Genomic DNA, 21,562 nt, shown 5'->3' on the forward strand with positions numbered 1-21,562 from the left:
CAACAAAGCATTGCAGATTACATAAGGTCCCTCTTCAATCTAGACTTTTTCCTCACCTATAACCAATGCATGTTTAGCTAACAAATGAGCAATATTATTGCCATCTCGAGGAACAAAGTTCACTATCTAGTCTTCCCTCTCTTTAATGACCCATTTGATGTCTTCTATAATGTGCCACATCCACGATTGATCTTCAACTTCCTTGCTAATCGCATTGATGACAGCAACTACATCCCCTTCAAAGTTGACTCTTGAAAAAGCAAGCTCCCTACAAATCTCCAAATTTTTCCATAAAGCCATGCTTTTAGCAAGTGCAAGGTTATCCACATGTGCCTTCACATCACAGACAGAAATCAACACCACATGTGTCGAGCATATGCAAAGTGTTTGCTCACCCACCCACGTGCTGAACTGGCTACACTTTGTAGCACTTGCTATTAATTCCTTAGACCACTGGTTTATCATCTTTTCCTTTCTCTCAACTCCAGTTATGGTTTGTCCCATTTCACGTCAGGACGTTCCTCACAACAAGCATTAGAGGAACTGTTTCTCAAGACTTAACTTATATAGTGCCACATGTGTAAATGGTAACCTAGAAAAATCAAACCAGACCAGAAAAATTGAAAGTTTAAGTTTCAGTGATGAATTAGTCAGTATCAGTTCTTAAATTTCTATAATCAATATATATTGATTCTGTTCTAAAACTTTTTCAAAACTGAACCGAACCGAACCGGTTACACTCCTAAGACACTTGTTCATGTTAGCATTTATTGAGTTATTCATATTCAAAGATTTTTGCTCCATTGTTAACCCATTCCAACGATTATGTTACGAAATATTATGCATGTCATCCTAATATCATCGAGTATTCTGAGGTAAGAAATTATTCCCTCCCCGCATTATTGCAAATCTGGATTGAAGGTCATACCTAGGGTCACCACTTTTTTTTATTTATTATTGAAATTTCATGAACTATTTTTTATTATTTTTAATTTATAGATTATTTTTAATATTAATTGTTATTACTGTTTTTTTTTCTTTTGTAATTATTGATTGAGCTGAATTATTGCATTTTTAATGCTTTTGGAACCAATATATATTAATTCTTTCATTACTTTATCATTGGTTTTATATGGAAAAATGAATAAATCAAAATTGTAATTTCAATTAATTAAAAGCATGAATTTCTGTTTTAATTTTATCAACTGTTGATTACTATGGATTATCGAGCGGGTGTGCGGGAAAGGATATCGCTCAAGCGGAGGCATTTGGCCGCTCGAGCGAAGTTAGGTAGAGTCGAACGCTCGATATTCGCTCGACACTCCACTCAAGTGAATATCGTATTTTACAGATTAAGGTTTATTCCACCGTAAGAGTATATAAATGATTTTTTACTTTACATCTTGTGGCGAGGGCTTGGCCTGGAAAACTCGGTTTTGAGTAGAGAAACACTTAGAATTCATTATTTTCCATTGATTTCCATTCAGATTCAGAGAAGAGGATTCATGATAAATGGTCAATTATGTGGTATTAATACTCTTAAATATCTTGAGTTAAAAGTGCTTTATGAGTTAAAATAAGAGTATTAATTAGATAATGTGACTTAACTTTATTTGACATGCGAAATAAGATATTACCCTTAATTAAACATAGATAAATGCATTTTGATGTGGGGCCGACTAATGCTTACGTAAAACTTATATTTGAATCTTGGTCGGTGTTCAGGAGTAAAGCCATTGCCTACATAGTTGAAAAAAAAATCTATGAAGATATAAGATGGAGGCAAGCATCCTTAGTGGATCTAAGCATTTCCAAACTACTGAAGCCCACGTCCAACCTGAGAATGATTTAATTCAAAAAGCAAGTGAAAGAAATAAATGAAGGGAACACAAGGGGCACACGGACAGACAGCACACACTCGGCATGCTGGATTTAGCTGGAGCATATCTCATTGCAACAACAGAATTATTCTTCTTTCTTTTTCGGATGGCTAAACGTGCAGCAGCAGAGGATTATCTGGTTTCAGCTTTTGGCATGTGATTCCACCGAATTTGTCATTGAAGCTGAGAGATGGAAGACAGCTGGACGGAAAGCAGCAGCAGGAGATCACATGGGATCACGCATAGACAAACGGGCTGGCTTTTGGCTCTTTACTTTTCAACTTGTTTTTATTCTGCTGGAGCTTTTCATTTCATACGGGGGCAGACTAGAGAGTAGTCTTTTAGTTTTAATTATTTTTCTTTTCTCTTGGTTTAGACGGCAGGCGGCTATTTTTGTTTTGCACACATTATTATTCTTGCTTTCGTTTAGATGGAGCGGCAGCAGAGTTTAGTGGGAGTTTTTTTTTTTTTTTTTTTTCCATTCAGACAGTAGGGTGGACGGCTGTTGTTTTCTCATTCGTTCTTAGCTGTAGTTTTGAGTTTCGTTTAGTTATTTCTTTTGTTGGAGAGCATGAGTTTTCACTCCCGCTTGGTTTACTTATAGTTTTCCTCTTGTTTCTTGTAACTTGTTCTTAGTTTTGGGCTGAGTCTTTTTCGTTGGACACAGAAATCTCTCTCTCGGATTTTTTTTACTTTTATTGTTACTGTTTTTTTCTTCTGTTTCGTAATACTGCTTCTTGTTTTCTTAGTGGTAGTCGGCTGAAGTTTTTTTTTTTTATTTTTCTTAGTCTTAGTTTATTTGGATCGGTCGGTTTCATTTTAATTTTATTTTTGCTGGTTCATTTTCCAGAACATAGGAGCAGCTAGCTATTTTTATTCTTCTACAGTTATTTTTATATAGCAAATTGAAATGTTAGGATTTATCATTTTTATGCATTCTACTAATTTAGGAATGATAGGCTAGATTTTAGCTTGGGATTCAATGACTAACCTATAACCGTTTTGGGGTGGATTTTCTTCAATATTATGTGATTTTAATGATTAACTTGTTTGATGATATTTCAATTTACTTTTAGAAATGATCGAAGTTCTTTGTTCTTGTTTTAGATTAGTTGTAGATGTAAAGACACAATTAATACTTGAACAAGTAACAAGACTTTGATGATTTTCTTTCACTCTTTTACAATTGTTATATAATCTGTCAAGTATTTTTTTTATTAGGCCAAGAATTGTGGTTCATTGCTATATTATCCAACCATGACTTCTAGGAATAGGATCATGGGTTGGATTTTCTTCAATGTTATGTGATTTTAATGATTAACTTGTTTGATGATATTTCAATTTACTTTTAGAAAGGATCGAAGTTCTTTGTTCTTGGTTTATATTAGTTGTAGACGTAAAGACACAATTAATACTTGAACAAGTAACAAGACTTTGATGGTTTTCTTTCACTCTTTTACAATTGTTATATAATCTGTCAAGTATTTTTTTTATTAGGCCAAGAATTGTGGTTCATTTCTATATTATCCGACCATGACTTCTAGGAATAGGATCATGGTTGAGAGAATGTGAAAAAAGAAGTAAATCCATCTCCAAATCAGTAGGTGAAATTGCATCCCAAGTATTTGTTTTATTGTTTCTTACAAATTTAATTCATTTGCCACACACTTTCTCTAAGCCTCTGTGTTTTGATAATTTTAGAAACATAGATCCACATCCATTTTCATTCTCTTTTATAATCGATACATCTTTTACACAAAGAAAATCTCACAAACGCTTTGATAACTCTTTGTCCCTGTGGAATACAATCCTGGACTTATCCTGGTATTACCTTGACAGCTTCTATGCTTGGAAGACAAAATTATAAGTTGATCAATTCATACAAGTGATCATTCACGCAGCTACACAATTTTTACTGGATCATTCACTCACACTGCAGCAGATTGAAGAACTCCTTGAGGGGTCCAATTGCTACGGCAGCTCGACCTCCTCCACCGCTTCGAATCTTCATCTCCATTCAATTGGCTTAATCTTTTCAATTCCCTACTTGCCATTTCATTTCAGTTTTAAGTTTCTGAATTATTTTGGAGAATTTTGATTTAGACGTTTGAGTAATTTATTTGTTATTCATTTAATTCATGTTATTTATTTTTAACGTTTCGTTAAGCCTTCATTTTAATAGTGATTACAATTACTGTGGTTTAATTTGAGAATTTGTGATTTGAATACAATGATGAACCCTAGAACATTGATTTTAGGGCTTTTCAATTTTCAGTGCATGTTTTGTCAATTACTTTCTAATTTAGTTTATTTCTTAATTTAGTTTTCTTAAATTCTGAGTTTAATCTATTAGTCATTTACATTCCAATCCGACAATCAAAATTCAAAAATATGAATCTAGTCCAAGACTAGTGTCCTCTCCCATCCTTTGCATATACCATCATTTTATTTTCTCTTTGTGAAGTTTTCACATTTTTTAACGAGTTTGATTTTTAAGTAAACTTTCCCTGAGGAGACGATCTAGGAATTTATTCCTAAGTATTACACGACATCCTCCTGCACTTGGGATAGCCTTAGTGCTACTCATTTTTTAGTGAGTCAAGTTTTTGGCGCTATTGCCGGGGAAAGTATTTTAGTTTAAATTTAAACTATTATTTTTGTTATGCTCTTTAAACTGATGTTTCATGTCATGGGTGAGAGACAGTTCAAATAGGTTGCATAGAGTCACATCAAGTGTTGAGAGTAGTATACACAGTTTGGAGATCGATAGCTCTTCTGTCTTTTCTATGAGTGAGTCAGGTGAGGAAATTGAAATTGAACCAGAAAACATGGCTGCACCTGCACCACGCACTCTTAAGGATTATTTGCAACCCACTCGCACCACTACACCTTCATGCATTGTTTTACCTAAAAATGCATCTAATTTCTCTATTAAGCATGGCATGATGTCAGTGATACCTCAGTTCCATGGGATGGATTCTGAGAGTCCTTACTAGCACTTGACAAATTTTGAGTTGGCTTACACTACTTTTATTACTAGGGCTGTTACTGATGAATTTATTAGACTTCGTTTATTTCCTTTCTCTTTAAAGGATAAAGCGAAAATTTGGTTTAATTCTTTGAGACCTAATTCTATTTCTAGTTGGTCTGATATGCAACGTGAATTCTTACAAAAAAAATTTCCTTTTTAGAGAACTCAGTTTTTGCAAGAGCAAATCAGCCAGTTCAATCAGAGACCTGATGAGACCTTTCAGGCCAGTTGGGAAAAATTTAAAGATTTTGGGAATATTTGTCCACATCATGGTTTTGAATCTTGGAGGCTGGTGAGCTATTTTTACACTGGTCTCACTCCAGAATGCAAGCAATTTGTTCAGACAATGTGCAATGGGGAGTTCTTTAACAAGCAACCTGATGAAGCACTATCATTTTTTGACTACCTTGCTGAGAGCGCACAATAGTGGAACACTCGTACTGGTCGAGTTCCATTAGCAGCACAGCCACTGAGGGCTATTTCTGGAGGGGGTAGATATGAGCTTAAAGAAGAAACCGATGTTCAAGCCCGAATAGCTGCATTGACTAGAAGACTAGAGGTCATGGAAATGGAAAAAGTGAAGGCTGTGAAAGTAGTAGAGGCATGTTCTATATGTGCTGATTCAAACCATAAGACCCAAGACTGCCTGATTATGCCAGTATTTCAAGAAGGTGGGTCTGAGCAGATGCAATCAGCTAACTGGGTTAATAGAGCACAGAATCAGCCTTTCTCCAACACATATAATCCAAGGTGGAGGAATCACCCAAATTTCTCATGGAGAAATGATCAGCCTGGTCGGTCCCCACCATCTCAACAGCAGCCATTTAATCAGGGTGCTCCTCAGCACCAGTATCCGCCATATTAGAATCCTCAGAGCTATCCTTATGTAGCTCCTCCTAGATTTCAGCCTCATGTAGCTGCACAGAGTTCTCAGCCTTCATCATCTACAAAGAAGACTCTAGATGACAGTATGGCTCAGATGGCCAATACACTTCAGCAATTCATGCAGATTCAGGCCACCACAAATAATCAGAACACTCAGGCCATAAATGAGTTGAGAAGTACTATGAATAAGATGAGCACGACCTTGAGCACCCTACAAAAAGGGAAATTTCCAGCACAACCTCAGCCTAATCCTCAAGTATATAAGCAACAACAATAGCAAGTGCATAATATCTCAGTGGATGCTATGGAGACAGCGAAGGCAGTTCTTACTTTGAGAAGTGGGAAGAAAGTTCCCCAACCAGAGATGCCTATGGACACACAGGTAATTGGTCCTACACCTGAAGATGTAACAGAGACTGATGAAGTTGAGAAAGAACCAGAGGTAGTGAGATCAAAGCTGAAGAAGCCTGTGAGTGTAGATGCTGAGACTAGTAAGGGATACCAACCTATGGTTCCCTATCCTCAGAGATTGGCAGCTGGCCAAAAGAACAAATGCCACACGGAGATTCAAGAGATTTTCAAGCAAGTGAAGATCAAAATTCCACTCTTGGATGCCATACAACAAGTGCCTTCGTATGTAAAATTTTTGAAGGACTTGTGCACAGTGAAGAGGAAGCTAAATGTGAAGAAGAAAGCTTTCCTAACGGAGCAAGTTAGTGCATTGATATTGAGCGAGACGCCTCAGAAGTTTGGAGATCCCGGTTCTCCCAACATTTCTATTATGATTGGTGAATCACGCATTGGGAGAACTTTACTTGATTTGGGGAGTAGTGTGAACTTGCTACCGTTCTCAGTATATGAGCAGTTGGGATTGGATGAGCTGAAAAAGACCTCCATCATACTACAAGTGGCTGACAGATCAGTTAAGGTACCGAGGGGTATTGTAGAGGACGTGTTGGTCCAGGTGGACAAATTCTACTACCCAATAGATTTTGTGGTTCTTGACATACAGCAGCCGGTCTCCACTATTTACCAAGCTCCTGTCATCCTAGGAAGACCATTTCTAGCTACATCAAATACTTTGATCAATTGCAGAAGTGGAGTTTTGAAGCTTACCTTTGGGAACATGGCACTTGAGTTGAACATTTTCAACGCTTGCAAGATGCCAGAACATTTTGATGACACAAGTGATTTGAATGCTGTGGAGAGTTTGACACCAACAGATTTTATTTGCTCAACTTCTCCCTTCTCTGATGATGATTATATTTTTCAGACACCTGAATTTTTACTTGATGAGAAAATTGATCATATCAATGAAGATGACTTCGATTTTTTTGATTGTTTTGCAAATTCTTCTTTACCACTTGAAGTACAATTTGCGGGAGCAAGATGGAAACCTCAGTTTGAAGCTCTACCACCACCAGACATGCTTAAATCTTCAGAGGAAGAAGTTCCTCAGTTGGAACTGAAACCACTTCCTTAAGATTTAAAGTATGTGTTTCTTGGTCCTGAAGAAGGCACTTTTCTGGTGGTGATTTCCTCAAAGCTAAATCAGAAGGATGAAGCCCAATTGATTGAAGTATTAAAGAAGTATCGAGGCGCAATTGGTTGGACAATAGCCGACATCAAAGGCATTGATGCGGCTGTATGTACCCACAGAATCCATCTTGAAGACGATGCTAGACCGGTTGGTGATGCTCAACGTAGGCTCAATCCTACCATGAAGGAAGTTGTGAAAGAGGAAGTGCTTAAGCTACTCGCAGTGGGTATCATTTACCCCATCTCAGACAGTAAGTGGGTAAGTCCAACTCAAGTGGTACCAAAAAAATCTAGATTGACTGTTGTTAAAAATGAGTTGATTCCAACTAGAATGGTTACTGGCTGGAAAATGTGCATTGATTATAGAAAACTTAATTCAGCCAGTAGGAAGGATCATTTTCCTTTACCATTTTTGGATCAAATTTTAGAAAGAGTGGCTGGTAATGCATATTATTGTTTCTTGGATGGCTATTCTGGTTATTATCAAATTGCTGTAGCGCTTGAGGATCAGGAGAAAACCACTTTCACCTGTCCTTTTGGCACTTTTGCTTTTACTATAATGTCTTTTGGTTTGTGTAATGCTCCAGCTACTTTTTAGAGATGCATGATGAGTATTTTTTCTGACATGATTGATGATATTTGTGAAATATTCATGGATGATTTTTCTGTTTTTGGAAAATCCTTTGAGAGTTGTTTGCATAATTTGGCACGTATTCTCCAGAGATGTGAGGAAAAAAATCTTTTACTTAATTGGGAGAAATGCCAATTTATGGTCACTCAGGGCATTGTCTTGGGACATATTGTTTCTTCTGAGGGTATAAAGGTCGACAAGGCAAAGATTGAATTAATATTTAAACTTCCTATTCCTAGGACAGTTAGGGATATTCGTTCTTTTCTTGGTCATGCTGGCTTTTATAGGCGGTTTATTCAAGGGTTTAGTTCTATTGCAAAACCTTTGTGCACTCTTTTACAAAATGATATTGAATTTTTTTGGACTGACGAGTGCCAAAAATCTTTTGATACCCTTAAGAAATCGCTTACCACTGCACCTATTGTGCAACCTCCACAGTGGGACCTTCCCTTTAAGATTATGACAGATGCTAATGACTATGCCTTAGGAGCTGTTTTGGGGCAGCGGGTGGATAATAGGTCATTTGTGATTTATTATGCTAGTAGAACCTTGAATGATGCCCAGAAAAATTATACCACTACTGAAAAAGAATTGCTTGCAGTGGTTTTTGCACTTGATAAATTTTGGACTTATATTCTTGGTTCTCCTGTTACTATTTTTACTGACCACTCTACTCTTAAGTATTTGTTGGCTAAGAAAGATGCAAAACCACGTTTGATTCGCTGGATTCTATTACTTCAAGAGTTCAACGTCAACATTAAGGACAAGAAAGGAGTTGAAAACGTGGTAGCTGACCACCTCTCTAAATTGTCATCATCTCCTTCTTCAAATGTCAACCTTCCTCTTGATGATAGTTTCTCAGATGAGCAGCTGTTTGTGGTTGATAGAGCTCCCTGGTATGCTGACATAGTCAATTATCTGGTGACTGAGCGAATGCCTTATAAATGGCCCACCCAAGATAAGCGCCGGTTTCTCTCTAAGGTACGACACTTTTATTTTGATGATTCATATATTTTTAAATATTGTTCGGACCAATTGATTCGAAGATGCATTCCTGATGATGAGTTTTCTTCGATTTTGAGATTTTGTCATATGAGTGCATGTGGTGGTCATTTTTCAGCAAAGAAAACAGTTTCAAAAATTTTGCAAAGCGGTTTTTACTGGCCTTCCATGTTTAACGATGCTTATAATTTTTGCAAAGCTTGTGAGTTTTGTCAAAAATTGGGATCCATTAGCAAAAGAGACATGATGCCTCTTTCCCCTATTCTGACTTTAGAGATTTTTTATTGTTGGGGGATAGACTTCATGGGACCTTTTCCGGTTTCTTTTGGAAACACATATATTCTTTTAGCTGTGGATTATGTTTCAAAATGGGTGGAGGCCATTACTTGCAAAACAGATGACCATCATGTTGTCCTGAAATTTTTGCAATCTTTGTTTGCTCGTTTTGGCATGCCAAAAGTTATTATAAGTGATGGGGGTTCTCATTTTTGTAATAAACCATTTTCTACACTTATAAAGAAATATGGCATCACACACAGAGTTTCTACCCCTTATCACCCTCAAACAAATGGGCAAGCTGAATTGGCAAACAGAGAGATAAAAATTATTTTAGAGAAAACCATCAAGCCTAATAGGAAAGATTGGTCGGTTAAACTTCTTGATACTTTGTGGGCTTATAGGACAGCTTTTAAACACAAATCTAGGGATGTCTCCTTATCGATTAGTTTATGATAAAGCTTGTCATTTACCTGTTGATATTCAGCATCGAGCTCTTTGGGCCATAAAACATGTTAACATGTCACTTAATGAAGTTTCAAGGTTGAGAAAATTGCAGATCAATGAATTGGATGAAGCTCGTCGGAATGCTTATGACAACGCTCAGATTGTAAAGGAACGCATGAAAATTTTGCATGATCAGAAAATTCATCCAAAGCATTTCACACTTGGCTAGGAAGTTCTTCTTTACAACTCTCGTTTGCACATTTTTTCTGGAAAGTTGAAATCTCGATGGAGTGGGCCATACATTGTAAAGACCGCTCATCCTCATGGTGCGGTAGACATTGTCAATCCGAAGAATGGTAATAGCTTCACTGTCAATGGACAACGTCTAAAGTCATTTTTGAAGGTTTTTTACCCACATGAAGAGATCTTGCTTGTGTAAGATTCCAGGGAAGTGTTTTGATTTGCTTCTCCTTCTTTACAGTTTTCTTTACTTGCTTTGTTTTTATTTGTTCTTTTGCTTTGATTTTATATTTCATGTTGTTTGTTTGTTTTGCTTGTTTTTTCTATACACTTTGTTTTCTTTCGTTCGACTCATTGAGGACTATGTCTCTCACTAGTGGGGGGTAGCATGTGTGCACAGTTTAAAAAAATAAAAAAAAAATAAGATTTGTGAAATTTGAGCATCTTGGTGGAGTAGTTGAGCGAGATCATTTATGAAGATTTATTTTCAAGCTTAAACATAGAGCATGATTTTTGATGCATCATATTTTGTTGATATGTGACTTGAAACACCGGGATGTTATGCTTATTAAGATGAAACTTGATAAAATTTTTGTAGAACGAAAGGCAAATTTTGAAGGACATTTTACACATGCTTACGCTTGTAGTGTTCCTTATTTACCATTCATTGATTTAACACTGGAGAGGTAAACTGCAGGACTACCGAGCCATACCAAAAAAGAAAAAAAGAAGAAAAAAAGGAAAAAGATTTGAAAAGATTAGAATGAAAAGAAAAGAAGAAAAGAAAAAAACAAAAAGAAGAGAAAAAAAAGAGAGAGAGAGAAAATGAATAAAGGCAACTTAGTGAACTTTCCTAAGTAAAAAGGGCTAGAAACAATTACCCAAGACTTTGGGAGTTGAGTGTCCAACCTTTAAAAACAGAGCTGGTGTGAAAACTGCTAGTCCCTTGGGCTTTGAGGTAGTTAGAATCAGCAATGATTAATCTTAAGGTTGAAAAATCCTATGGCAAATCATGGCTAGTAATGAGGAGCACACAACCGGTCTAGCTCCACACATACATTTGAGTTCTGAGACATTTACCTTAATTCTATGTGAAATATTGTTGAGATAGTCTTGGTGGGTATAACCCTTGGGGGTTGAGTAGTAATGTGTCACTTTTGTGAGAATTTAGAATTGTGTTTGATTGTTTTTGTTTGAATTTCGATCTTTATACAATATTCATCTCAATTAATTTTCACTATTTTGCTTAAGGATTAGCAAAATGCTAGTTGGGGGGTGTGATTGAGCTGAATTATTGCATTTTTAATACTTTTGGAACCAATATATATTAATTCTTTCATTACTTTATCATTGGTTTTATATGGAAAAATGAATAAATCAAAGTTGTAATTTTAATTGATTAGAAGCATGAATTTCTGCTTTAATTTTATCAACTGTTGATTACTATGGATTATGGTACATATCACTCGAGTGGCAGCTTTTGGCCGCTCAAATGAATTCAGGCAGATTCAAACGTTCGACTGCTGCTTGACAATGAACTCGAGCAGGTGTGCGGGAAAGGATATCGCTAGAGCGAAGGCATTTGGCCGCTCGAGCGAAGTTAGGCAGAGTCGAACGCTCGATGTTCGCTCGACACTCCGCTCGAGCCAATATTTTATTTTACAGATTAAGGTTTATTCCGCCATCAGAATATATAAATGATTTTTTACATCTTGTAGCGAGGGCTTGGCCTGGAAAACTCGGTTTTGAGTAGAGAAACACTTAGAATTCATTATTTTCCATTGATTTTCATTCAGATTTGGAGAAGAGGATTCACACAAGCGATCATTCACGCAGCTACACAATTTTCACTGAATCATTCACTCACACTGCAGCAAATTGAAGAACTCCTTGAGTGGTTCAATTGCTAGTGCAGCTCGGCCTCCTCCACCGCTTCGAATCTTCATCTCCATTCAATTGACTTAATCTTTTCAATTCCCTACTTGCCATTTCATTTCAGTTTTAAGTTTCTGAATTATTTTGGAGAATTTTGATTTTGACGTTTGAGTAATTTATTTGTTATTCATTTAATTCATGTTATTTATTTTTATCGTTTCGTTAAGCTTTCATTTTAATAGTGATTACAATTACTGTGGTTTAATTTGAGAATTTGTTATTTGAATACAATGATGAACCCTAGAACATTGATTTTATGGCTTTTCAATTTTCAGTGCATGTTTTGTCAATTACTTTCTAATTTAGTTTAATTCTTAATTTAGTTTTATTAAATTCTAAGTTTAATCTATTAGTCCTTTACATTCCAATTTGACAATTAAAATCCAAAAATATGAATCTAGTCCAAGACTAGCGTCCTCTCCCATCCAAGACTAGTGTCCAAGACTAGAGCGGAGGCATTTGGCCGCTCGAGCGAAGTTAGGCAGAGTCGAACGCTCGATGTTCGCTCGACACTCCGCTCGAGCGAATATCGTATTTTACAGATTAAGGTTTATTCCGCCGTCAGAGTATATAAATGATTTTTTACATCTTGTGGCGAGGGCTTGGCCTGGAAAACTCGGTTTTGAATAGAGAAACACTTAGAATTCATTATTTTTCATTGATTTTCATTCAGATTCGGAGAAGAGGATTCACACAAGTGATCATTCATGCAGGTACACAATTTTCACTAGATAATTCACTCACACTGCAGCAGATTGAAGAACTCCTTGAGGGGTCCAATTGCTACTGCAGCTCGGCCTCCTCCACCGCTTTGAATCTTCATCTCCATTCAATTGGTTTAATCTTTTCAATTCCCTACTTGCCATTTCATTTTAGTTTTAAGTTTCTGAATTATTTTGGAGAATTTTGATTTTGACGTTTGAGTAATTTATTTGTTATTCATTTAATTCATGTTATTTATTTTTATCGTTTCGTTAAGCTTTCATTTTAATAGTGATTACAATTATTGTGGTTTAATTTGAGAATTTGTGATTTGAATACAATGATGAACCCTAGAACATTGATTTTAGGGCTTTTCAATTTTCAGTGCATGTTTTGTCAATTACTTTCTAATTTAGTTTAATTCTTAATTTAGTTTTATTAAATTCTAAGTTTAATCTATTAGTCATTTACATTCCAATTTGACAATCAAAATCCAAAAATATGAATCTAGTCCAAGACTAGTGTCCTCTCCCATCCAAGACTAGTGTCCAAGACTAGAGCAGAGGCATTTGGCCGCTCGAGCGAAGTTAGGCAGAGTCGAACGCTCGATGTTCGCTCGACACTCCGCTCAAGCCAATATCGTATTTTACAGATTAAGGTTTATTTCGCCATCAGAGTATATAAATGATTTTTTACATCTTGTGGCGAGAACTTGGCCTGGAAAACTCGGTTTTGAGTAGAGAAACACTTAGAATTCATTATTTTCCATTGATTTTCATTCAAATTCGAAGAAGAGGATTCATACAAGCGATCATTCACGCAGCTACACAATTTTCACTGGATCATTCACTCACACTGCAGCAGATTGAAGAACTCCTTGAGAGGTTCAATTGCTACTGCAGCTCGACCTCCTCCACCGCTTCGAATCTTCATCTCCATTCAATTGGCTTAATCTTTTCAATTCCCTACTTGCTATTTCATTTCAGTTTTAAGTTTTTAAATTATTTTGAAGAATTTTGATTTAGACGTTTGAGTAATTTATTTGTTATTCATTTAATTCATGTTATTTATTTTTATCGTTTCGTTAAGCTTTCATTTTAATAGTGATTACAATTACTGTGGTTTAATTTGAGAATTTGTGATTTGAATACAATGATGAACCCTAGAACATTGATTTTAGGGCTTTTCAATTTTCAGTGCATGTTTTGTTAATTACTTTCTAATTTAGTTTAATTCTTAATTTAGTTGTATTAAATTCTGAGTTTAATCTATTAGTCTTTTACATTCCAATCTGACAATCAAAATCCAAAAATATGAATATAGTTCAAGACTAGTGTCCTCTCCCATCCTTTGCACATACCATCATTTTATTTTCTCTTTGTGAAGTTTTCACCTTTTTCAACGAGTTTGATTTTTAAGTAAACTTTCCCTGAGGAAGCGATCTAGGAATTTATTCCTAAGTATTACACGACATCCTCCTGCACTTGGGATAACCTTAGTGCTACTCATTTTTGAGTGAGTCAATTATAATTATTTGTCTTTATTTTTGGTATTTTTATTTTTAATTTTATCAATAATTTATTCTAACTTTAGGGTGGTTATAACTTAATCTACTTTTGGATTGTTTAAATTTTGTTATATTGTTTATATATGTACACATATATCATATAACAAACATTATTTTCTATTTTCTTTTTGAATAACTGAGATATTCTTAATATAAAACTAATAATAATACCATAAAAAATAATGAATATAAGTTGTACAAATTTATACGAATCAAATCAAGTTTTAAACAAGTCATGACTCTTAAAGTCTGGCGATCGATCATGACTTTGTATTGATATAAAAAATAAAAAATAAAAAATTATTTAATAAACAAACCAAATTCAACTCAAGTTTGATTAAACTAACTTAAATAATTTGCCAAAGGGTATTCTCTACTTCCCGCCTTAAACGCACCACCCGTAAATAATAGCTTACAAGACCTAGCCCCCAGAGCTCTCTCTTCCCTTTTCCCTCCTGAGCCTCAACCTTAGCAAAAACCCAACCTCGAGCTCCTCCCTCCCTCCCTCCTCCCAACCTCGTGTTTGTCTTTCAATTTTTGTCAGATTCCGGTCCTAAGCATGATTAAACACCAATATCCTATTTTCCGAAACCAACAACAACCATGCGCTCCACCACAGGATTCCCAGACTATTGATCCTTAAGATTGTCGAAAATTTTCGTCAAAGCGAGCATGAGATCCACGTACCACTGCACGGGAAAGCTCTTGTTGCCGCCACACACGGCATTTCTGGGACCAAGGACCACAGTTTTTTCAGACTCGACTACCTACCTCACTTCTAGCATGGAGTGTATCCCTCACGCACCATCATAGTCTCTTTGCTTCATTTATTTTGCTTTTATTCAAGCTGAAAATGCATCTACAGTTTTCCAATACATCGAAAGTGTCCTAGAAGTCTACAGAGTAGATCTAAGTTATCCTTTATCATTTTCACATCAATCTTTATGTTTACTGTTATTTCCTTTTGTTTAGATTTAAAAAAAAAAAAAAAATAGTCTCTTAAACAATTTGTCCATAAAGTGTAAGTTTTCTCATTCTATGGTGGATGAGGTATAAAATCTCTATTTTAGACATAACGCTATTTCTCAAGCGATTTGTCTATAAAGAGGCATAGTAGTTGTTAAGACCATGTCATTCACAAAAAAAATATGTGTATTGGAAAGCTCCAAAAGTAATAATTGGTTTGTAATATCAAAATTTAAAAATGTAACTTCTCTTTTAAAAAAGAATAATCTGTTTCGCATCAAAATAAATAAATAAATGCACCACCCGTATTTATTTTGCCCTCCCAACTTTCTATTTCTTCCACTCATGAAGTAATAAATCAATAATATTAAAGTGGTGCTCAGGAGTACTTTCCTTGCTGACGAAGTCCGAATCACTGTCCTATGACAATGCCTACGAAAAAAACAGACAAGCAGCAGCAATGAGCGATGGTGATTGGTTTGTCGTTTTGACAATAATAATAATTTTAGCAATGCCGATTTCGGAAGCCTTGGCTCTTGGGCAGGAAGTCCCTTGCATAGGAAGCGAATGAATTTTCCACGTCTTCTTCCCGTCACCCAGAACGAGCCTCCGCTGTGATCGTATCTGTCTGTGTATATAACAAAGCGTTGCAGCAGCTTTATTCTCTGCAGCCCAGTTATTTTTCGAAGTGTTCAAGATTCTTCCCACCCACTCCCGTACGCTTTGGAACTCTCCTCTCTAGTCTTTTTTCCCTTCAATCACTCTCTGCTTCACCTATATTTCATTCGATTGACGAGAGATTTTATAGTGTAGCAAGCATTGTTGCAATTGTGACTCATCTTCGGATTGGTTAGTTGTTCCTCATTGGTAATCTTTATTATCGCATGCTGCTATGTGTTCTGTTCATTGACTTGTAAACTTCAAACGTTCAGGGATCAGAAGACTTGCACTTCCCAACAGCTTTCCCCTGCAAATCTTTGTTCAATAACGAAACATGAATTCTGAGATCATCAAAGAAACTGCCTGCCTTGAAACATGCAATCAACATCGCGAGATTGGTGCATTGAGAAATAATATTGTGGAAGAAGCTGATGGTCAAGAAAGGGGTAACATTTATTGTATTTTGGGTGTTTATTTCTTCACGCATTGACTGTTATCCATTTTATGCTAACAATGCCATATGTAAGACAGGAAGAATTCTGTGCCCCTTGTGTTTTTTCAGTCCCGTCGTTTTTTAAACCTTCGGATGATTGCCACTTATACTCGTATCTGTAACTATTAAATCTACAGGGAACGAACCTTATGTTGATGAGCAACCCAGTTATTTCCCACCTGAACTGGTCGGTCATAGTCCAAAGAATTCGAATATATTGTATCATTACTACTTAATGGAGCTGGAGCAGAAATTTGATTACGAAATTCCAGTTCATGATATTGTGCTTGTCCTGAGAAATAAGCTAGAAGCTGAACTTGGAAGCTTGCATTTTGACTTGGATGTTGGCAGGGGTAGTTTGACAGTGAACTTGAAATATGTAGGAGTGATTAATCTTAGCACAGATCAGGTCACTTCTCTCTCTCTGTTTTTTTCACTTTGCTTTACTTTGTTACTTTTAAGTGGTATATGAAATAATAAAGCATTTTGTTTGCAGGTCCTTTTGTGTAGAAGTTTTCAGAAAACTCTTTTAAGAGTTCTTATTCATCATGATTTTAAAAGTTTGAACGAGCGTATGGATGGAGATATTTTGGGAGCTGAGACTGATTATCTTTTGCTCCCAGCCACTGGAAAGCATCAGAGACCTGAGATCATTGATTGGCATTGCGTTAATTCTGTGCTATTTTCGTGTAAGAAGAATGGTGAATCTCACTGGAATTGTTCTTTACCCGAGGGTTGTGCTCGTATTGTACAGACCAAAGATGGTCCTGTATGCACTTGCCTGCTTCAGAATTCTTTGGTGTACACCCGTCACAGTGACCGGGTGTATTGCACAATGGGGATTTTGGCATTGAATGCAAACTCACGTATGCAGCACCGTTGTGGCAAAATCAATACTTACAAGGAGTATTATGAAGAGCGGTATGTAACTATTATAGATTGTCGAATGTAAATCTACTGTTGTTCTTTAAGAATATATATTGTAATTGTCGAATGCTAATTGTAGCTAATCCAAAATTTTCCAAACACAGGCATGGCATCAAGTTGTGTTTTGAGCACGAATCATGGGTTAGTGCAAAACCCCTTTTCCGGGTGAAAAAATACCTTCAAAGATGCAGAAATCAGAAAAAGAAAGGTTTGAAGTTCTTACATCTTATATGTCAGATTCTCGTCCTCTCTTTTGACAAAAGCCCTAGTCAATCACGATTCTCTTGGGTAGAGGAAGTTTGCATGAATAAGATCTTTGACATGTTTTATATTTTCAGAATCAAGTATGATGTCGGTTGAATTGCCTCCGGAGCTTTGTTCTATAATTATGTCACCGATGTCAATCAATACATTTTATTCTTTCTCATTTGTTCCTTCAATCATGCACCGGCTCGAGTCTTTGCTTATAGCTGCCAACTTAAAAAAGATGCATTTGGATCATTGCACACAAAATGATGTTATCCCAATTTCCAAGGTGCGTTATCCTTCTTATAAATGTGCTCTTAATAGTTGTTGGCATTAATGTACTGAAGTGATAGTCCATCATTGGCAACTATGTATCTTTTCTTATATTATAATTTTGTCCATCATTGAGAAAAGATTTGAAAAGATTACAGTTGCTGTTACTAGGAGCCAAGATCAAGCATGCTACTGTTAGGACATTGGGGATAAGCCGTCATTTTTTCCATATAGTTGCTTGTTAAAGCATATTTATTAATATTTTTACTGATATTTTGTATTAGTAAGACTTTCATTCCTTTTGAAGATATGCAGTATCAGTATCACTGTCATTAACGGCATATTGAACTTTTTTTAACCATATCTTGATGGTAGGTCTTGGAAGCAATTACTACAAAGAAATGCCAAGAGACATTTGACTTGGAATCCTTAGAAACGCTTGGAGATTCATTTCTCAAATATGCGGTGAGTCAACAGCTTTTTAAGACCTATCAAGATCAACCCGAGGGTGTCCTTACTTCGAAGAAAGAAAAAATAATTTCAAATGCAGCTCTTTGCAAGTTTGGATGTCACCGCAAACTTCCGGTAAATGTGTTTTTACTTAAAATTCATGGAGTGGCCATTCTCATGAATTTGTTATATTCTTCCCTCTCTGTTTTCCCTATCTGTAATAGATTTAATGATGCTATCATATATATATATATATATATATATATATACATATAGTAATATATATAAAAATACAAACAATCATACATATAGTTATAGTATTAATGTATTCTCTATTTCCTTGTTTTCTTGTTGTAACGGCTTTCATATAATTCCTGTGGGCTCTTTGTTTTTCTCTGCTCTTTTTTTTTTTTTTTTTATTTGGTTTAAGATAAGTTGAGGTGTATACTCTGCCTACGAAGCCATTCTCTACTCCCTCTTGTACATATTTTTTCCTCAAGGATCCTGAGCTCAAAACGAATAATACTACCAAATGTCCTCTTTTAGTGGATTTGTTTTGAAAAAACCTTTAGGCATTTAGTTAATATAGATCTAACTTTTTCATCAAAATTTAAGGTCAATTGGAACTCCCTTTGTGACATGATAATCTATATTGCTTTTCTATGACTATACTGATAACTATTGTTTATTTTTATCGTATATGTGATTAGCTTTACACTCTTCAAATTGTAGGGATTTATTCGAGATGAGTCCTTCGATCCGAAAAAGTGGATCATTCCGGGTGATAGATTGGGTAGTGCATTAAGTGAGGAGTTACTTTTTAATACGAGAAAAATCTATATTAGGGAAACTAGGAAGATGGAAAGTAAAACTGTTGCTGATGTTGTGGAGGCACTAATTGGTGCATTTCTTAGCATTGGTGGTGAAACATCAGCATTATTATTTTTGGAATGGTTGGGTATAAAGGTAGATTTTCACATAATACCATATGAGAGACCCTTCCCAATTCATGCTGAGAAGCGTCTCAATGTCAGACATTTGGAGTCCCTATTGAACTACTCATTCCGTGATCCTTCATTGTTAGTGGAAGCATTGACCCATGGTAGCATGTTTCGCGAGATTCCAAGAGATTATGAGGTAAATTTGATTGCAATTCAGTTGAGAATTATGCCATTAATTTCCTCAGGCAACTTGAATAGCAACTTCATATTATTGATAGTGTATGTATTTTATACAACTTTTCTGTGCCTGTTTCGTGAGAAAATTCAAAGAGCAATCATTTTGCTGTTGACACGTACTGTCAATAATATGAATTTTCTGATGAAACACAGAAACAAAACCACTCAAACATGTGATCTATGTCATAATGCCTCTCTTAGTTCTGTTTCATGAGTTTTAGTTATCCTCGTTTCTTTTGTTAGTCTTTATCCCTCAATTTTTGTTATTCTTGACTTTGTTAAAGGTTTGTTACTTGTGCAGCGGCTTGAATTTCTTGGGGACTCAGTTTTGGATTATCTCATGACCAAGCATTTCTACTATGAATATCCTGGGTTGTCACCAGAACAGTTAACTGACATGAGATCTGCTTCTGTAAATAATGAATGTTATGCACGATCTGCAGTTAAGTTTGGACTACACAAACACATCCTCCGTGACTCACAAGAACTCGACAAGCAGATAGTTAAAACTTGTAACAATTTTGAGAAGTTATCATCAGAATCAACTTTTGGATGGGATGCCGAGACCACATTCACCGAGGTTATTGTGCTGACTGCTGTATTTGTTTTCTTGTTGACTTTTATGTTGATGTTTGGTTTCCTCTCTCTTTACTTGTATTATTTTTCCCACCTATTCTCTTGACCTCCGTCTTCTTTTTTTAAAAGATCTATCCTTTATTCTTGTGGGTGTAATACAAAAAGGCTTTGGCTTTTCATGTTCTTTGATTTTATTCGAGAAATCATAGGATATTTTCTTATTTGTGACAGGTACTTGGTGATATTATAGAGTCTCTAGCAGGTGCCATTCTTGTAGATTCTGGATACAATAAGGAGATGGTCTTTGGTAGTATAAGGCCTCTTTTAGAGCCTCTGATGACACCTGAAACGCCAATGTCTCATCCTGTAAAGGAGTTGACTGAATTATGCCAAAAAGAGCATTACAAATTGATAGAGATAAACAAGAACCGCAACGACAACGAGGGTCGTAGTTCCATTACAGTAAAGGTAGATGCTAAAGGTCTCACATTCGAGGATACAGCTACAGCTGCCAACGGAAAAACTGCAAGAAAATTAGCTTATAAGAAAGTTTTGAAGTCCTTGAAGGATTTCGCTTTACATGGTAACGTTTGAAAGGATGAAAATTTGCACGTATTCATGTTGAGTTATTACTGTTATATTTCTGAGTATGATCTCTTACAAAGCTCTCATTTGGTGTAAAGTGATTTTGTAATTCCTTTTCTTGTTTTTGTTTTATGGCTCTCCCTCTAACAGGAGCAGTGTTGGTTGTTGATATGGCAAATTTTGCCTTATTATTTGTAAGTTCAAGAACATAAGACATCTTACAATAAACAGTTCCAATATCTTAATACAAATACAAATAACCAATTACAAATTAGTATCTACAATCACCCTATTTGAAATGAAATCAGGAAAGGAGTGCGACCATTGTGCCGTATCTTCAAGTCATTTTGCATGTGGAGCTAATAAATGTGTTGCTTCATTACCCTGCCTTCTCACATGAACAACCTCATAATCCTTTTTGACACCCTCGATCTTTCCAAACATTCAAGTTATCTCAATTCCCAGTTCGCCAAAGATATCCCTTGATGAGAATATCTTTTGCTACACAAATACTCCTCTACACATAGGAAGGGTTACACCCAATAATTCACTATAGAAAGAAGAATGGGAGAAATACTTGGCTTTAAAAACCATATACAACAACGAATCAGTGTTTAGTCAACAATATACACCCTTGTTTAGCAAGCAACGAAAGATTAAACATTTCCAAATCACGGAACCCCAACCCTCTATGCATTTTAGAGCATACATCTTAGGCTAACTAACCCAATACATTTTGCATTCAGATCCACGTTGTCCCCACCAAAATCAAGCAAACATATATGCTTTCTAAATCTTTACAAACAAACTTAGGCAATTGGAAGCAACTCTAGGAAGAGATTGGGCCACAGCTTTGATTAATATTTTCCTACCAGCTTGTCATAGGAGTTTTTCTTTCCAATCTTGTAATTTATTTCAAACATGAGACTTCAAATACTGAAAAGTTACAGATTTAGAACGTCTAAAAAAAGATGGCAAGCCCAAATAACGATCATATGCTTGAATGGAGTGTACATTCCAAATATCCTTGATAGCCTGAATTTCATCCACACCAACATTTCTACTAATTAATA

At 35.8% G+C, this 21,562-nt stretch overlaps 1 protein-coding gene across 1 annotated transcript; it reads left to right on the forward strand.

The window, feature by feature from the left end:
- The first annotated feature begins 15,637 nt into the window (after nt 1-15,637).
- Nucleotides 15,638-20,746, forward strand: LOC122318071 (endoribonuclease Dicer homolog 2-like). The gene is made up of 10 exons (XM_043135204.1): nt 15,638-15,950; nt 16,034-16,207; nt 16,392-16,663; nt 16,751-17,175; nt 17,286-17,389; nt 17,520-17,716; nt 18,076-18,285; nt 18,883-19,287; nt 19,630-19,908; nt 20,136-20,746. The coding sequence occupies exons 2-10, from the start codon at nt 16,096-16,098 to the stop codon at nt 20,496-20,498; spliced, it is 2,367 nt and encodes a 788-aa protein (XP_042991138.1). The 5' UTR covers nt 15,638-15,950; nt 16,034-16,095; the 3' UTR covers nt 20,499-20,746.
- The last annotated feature ends 816 nt before the right edge of the window (nt 20,747-21,562 follow it).

Source organism: Carya illinoinensis, chromosome 8 (assembly GCF_018687715.1).
Source record: "Carya illinoinensis cultivar Pawnee chromosome 8, C.illinoinensisPawnee_v1, whole genome shotgun sequence".
Classification (NCBI taxonomy): domain Eukaryota; kingdom Viridiplantae; phylum Streptophyta; class Magnoliopsida; order Fagales; family Juglandaceae; genus Carya; species Carya illinoinensis.

Coding starts and splice junctions, on each gene's coding strand:
- LOC122318071 (XM_043135204.1), top strand. CDS start 16,096: ATGAATTCTGAGATCATCAAAGAAACTGCCTGCCTTGAAACATGCAAT. Junction 19,288..19,629: donor AGATTCCAAGAGATTATGAG/GTAAATTTGATT, acceptor TTACTTGTGCAG/CGGCTTGAATTTCTTGGGGA. Junction 19,909..20,135: donor CCGAGACCACATTCACCGAG/GTTATTGTGCTG, acceptor TATTTGTGACAG/GTACTTGGTGATATTATAGA.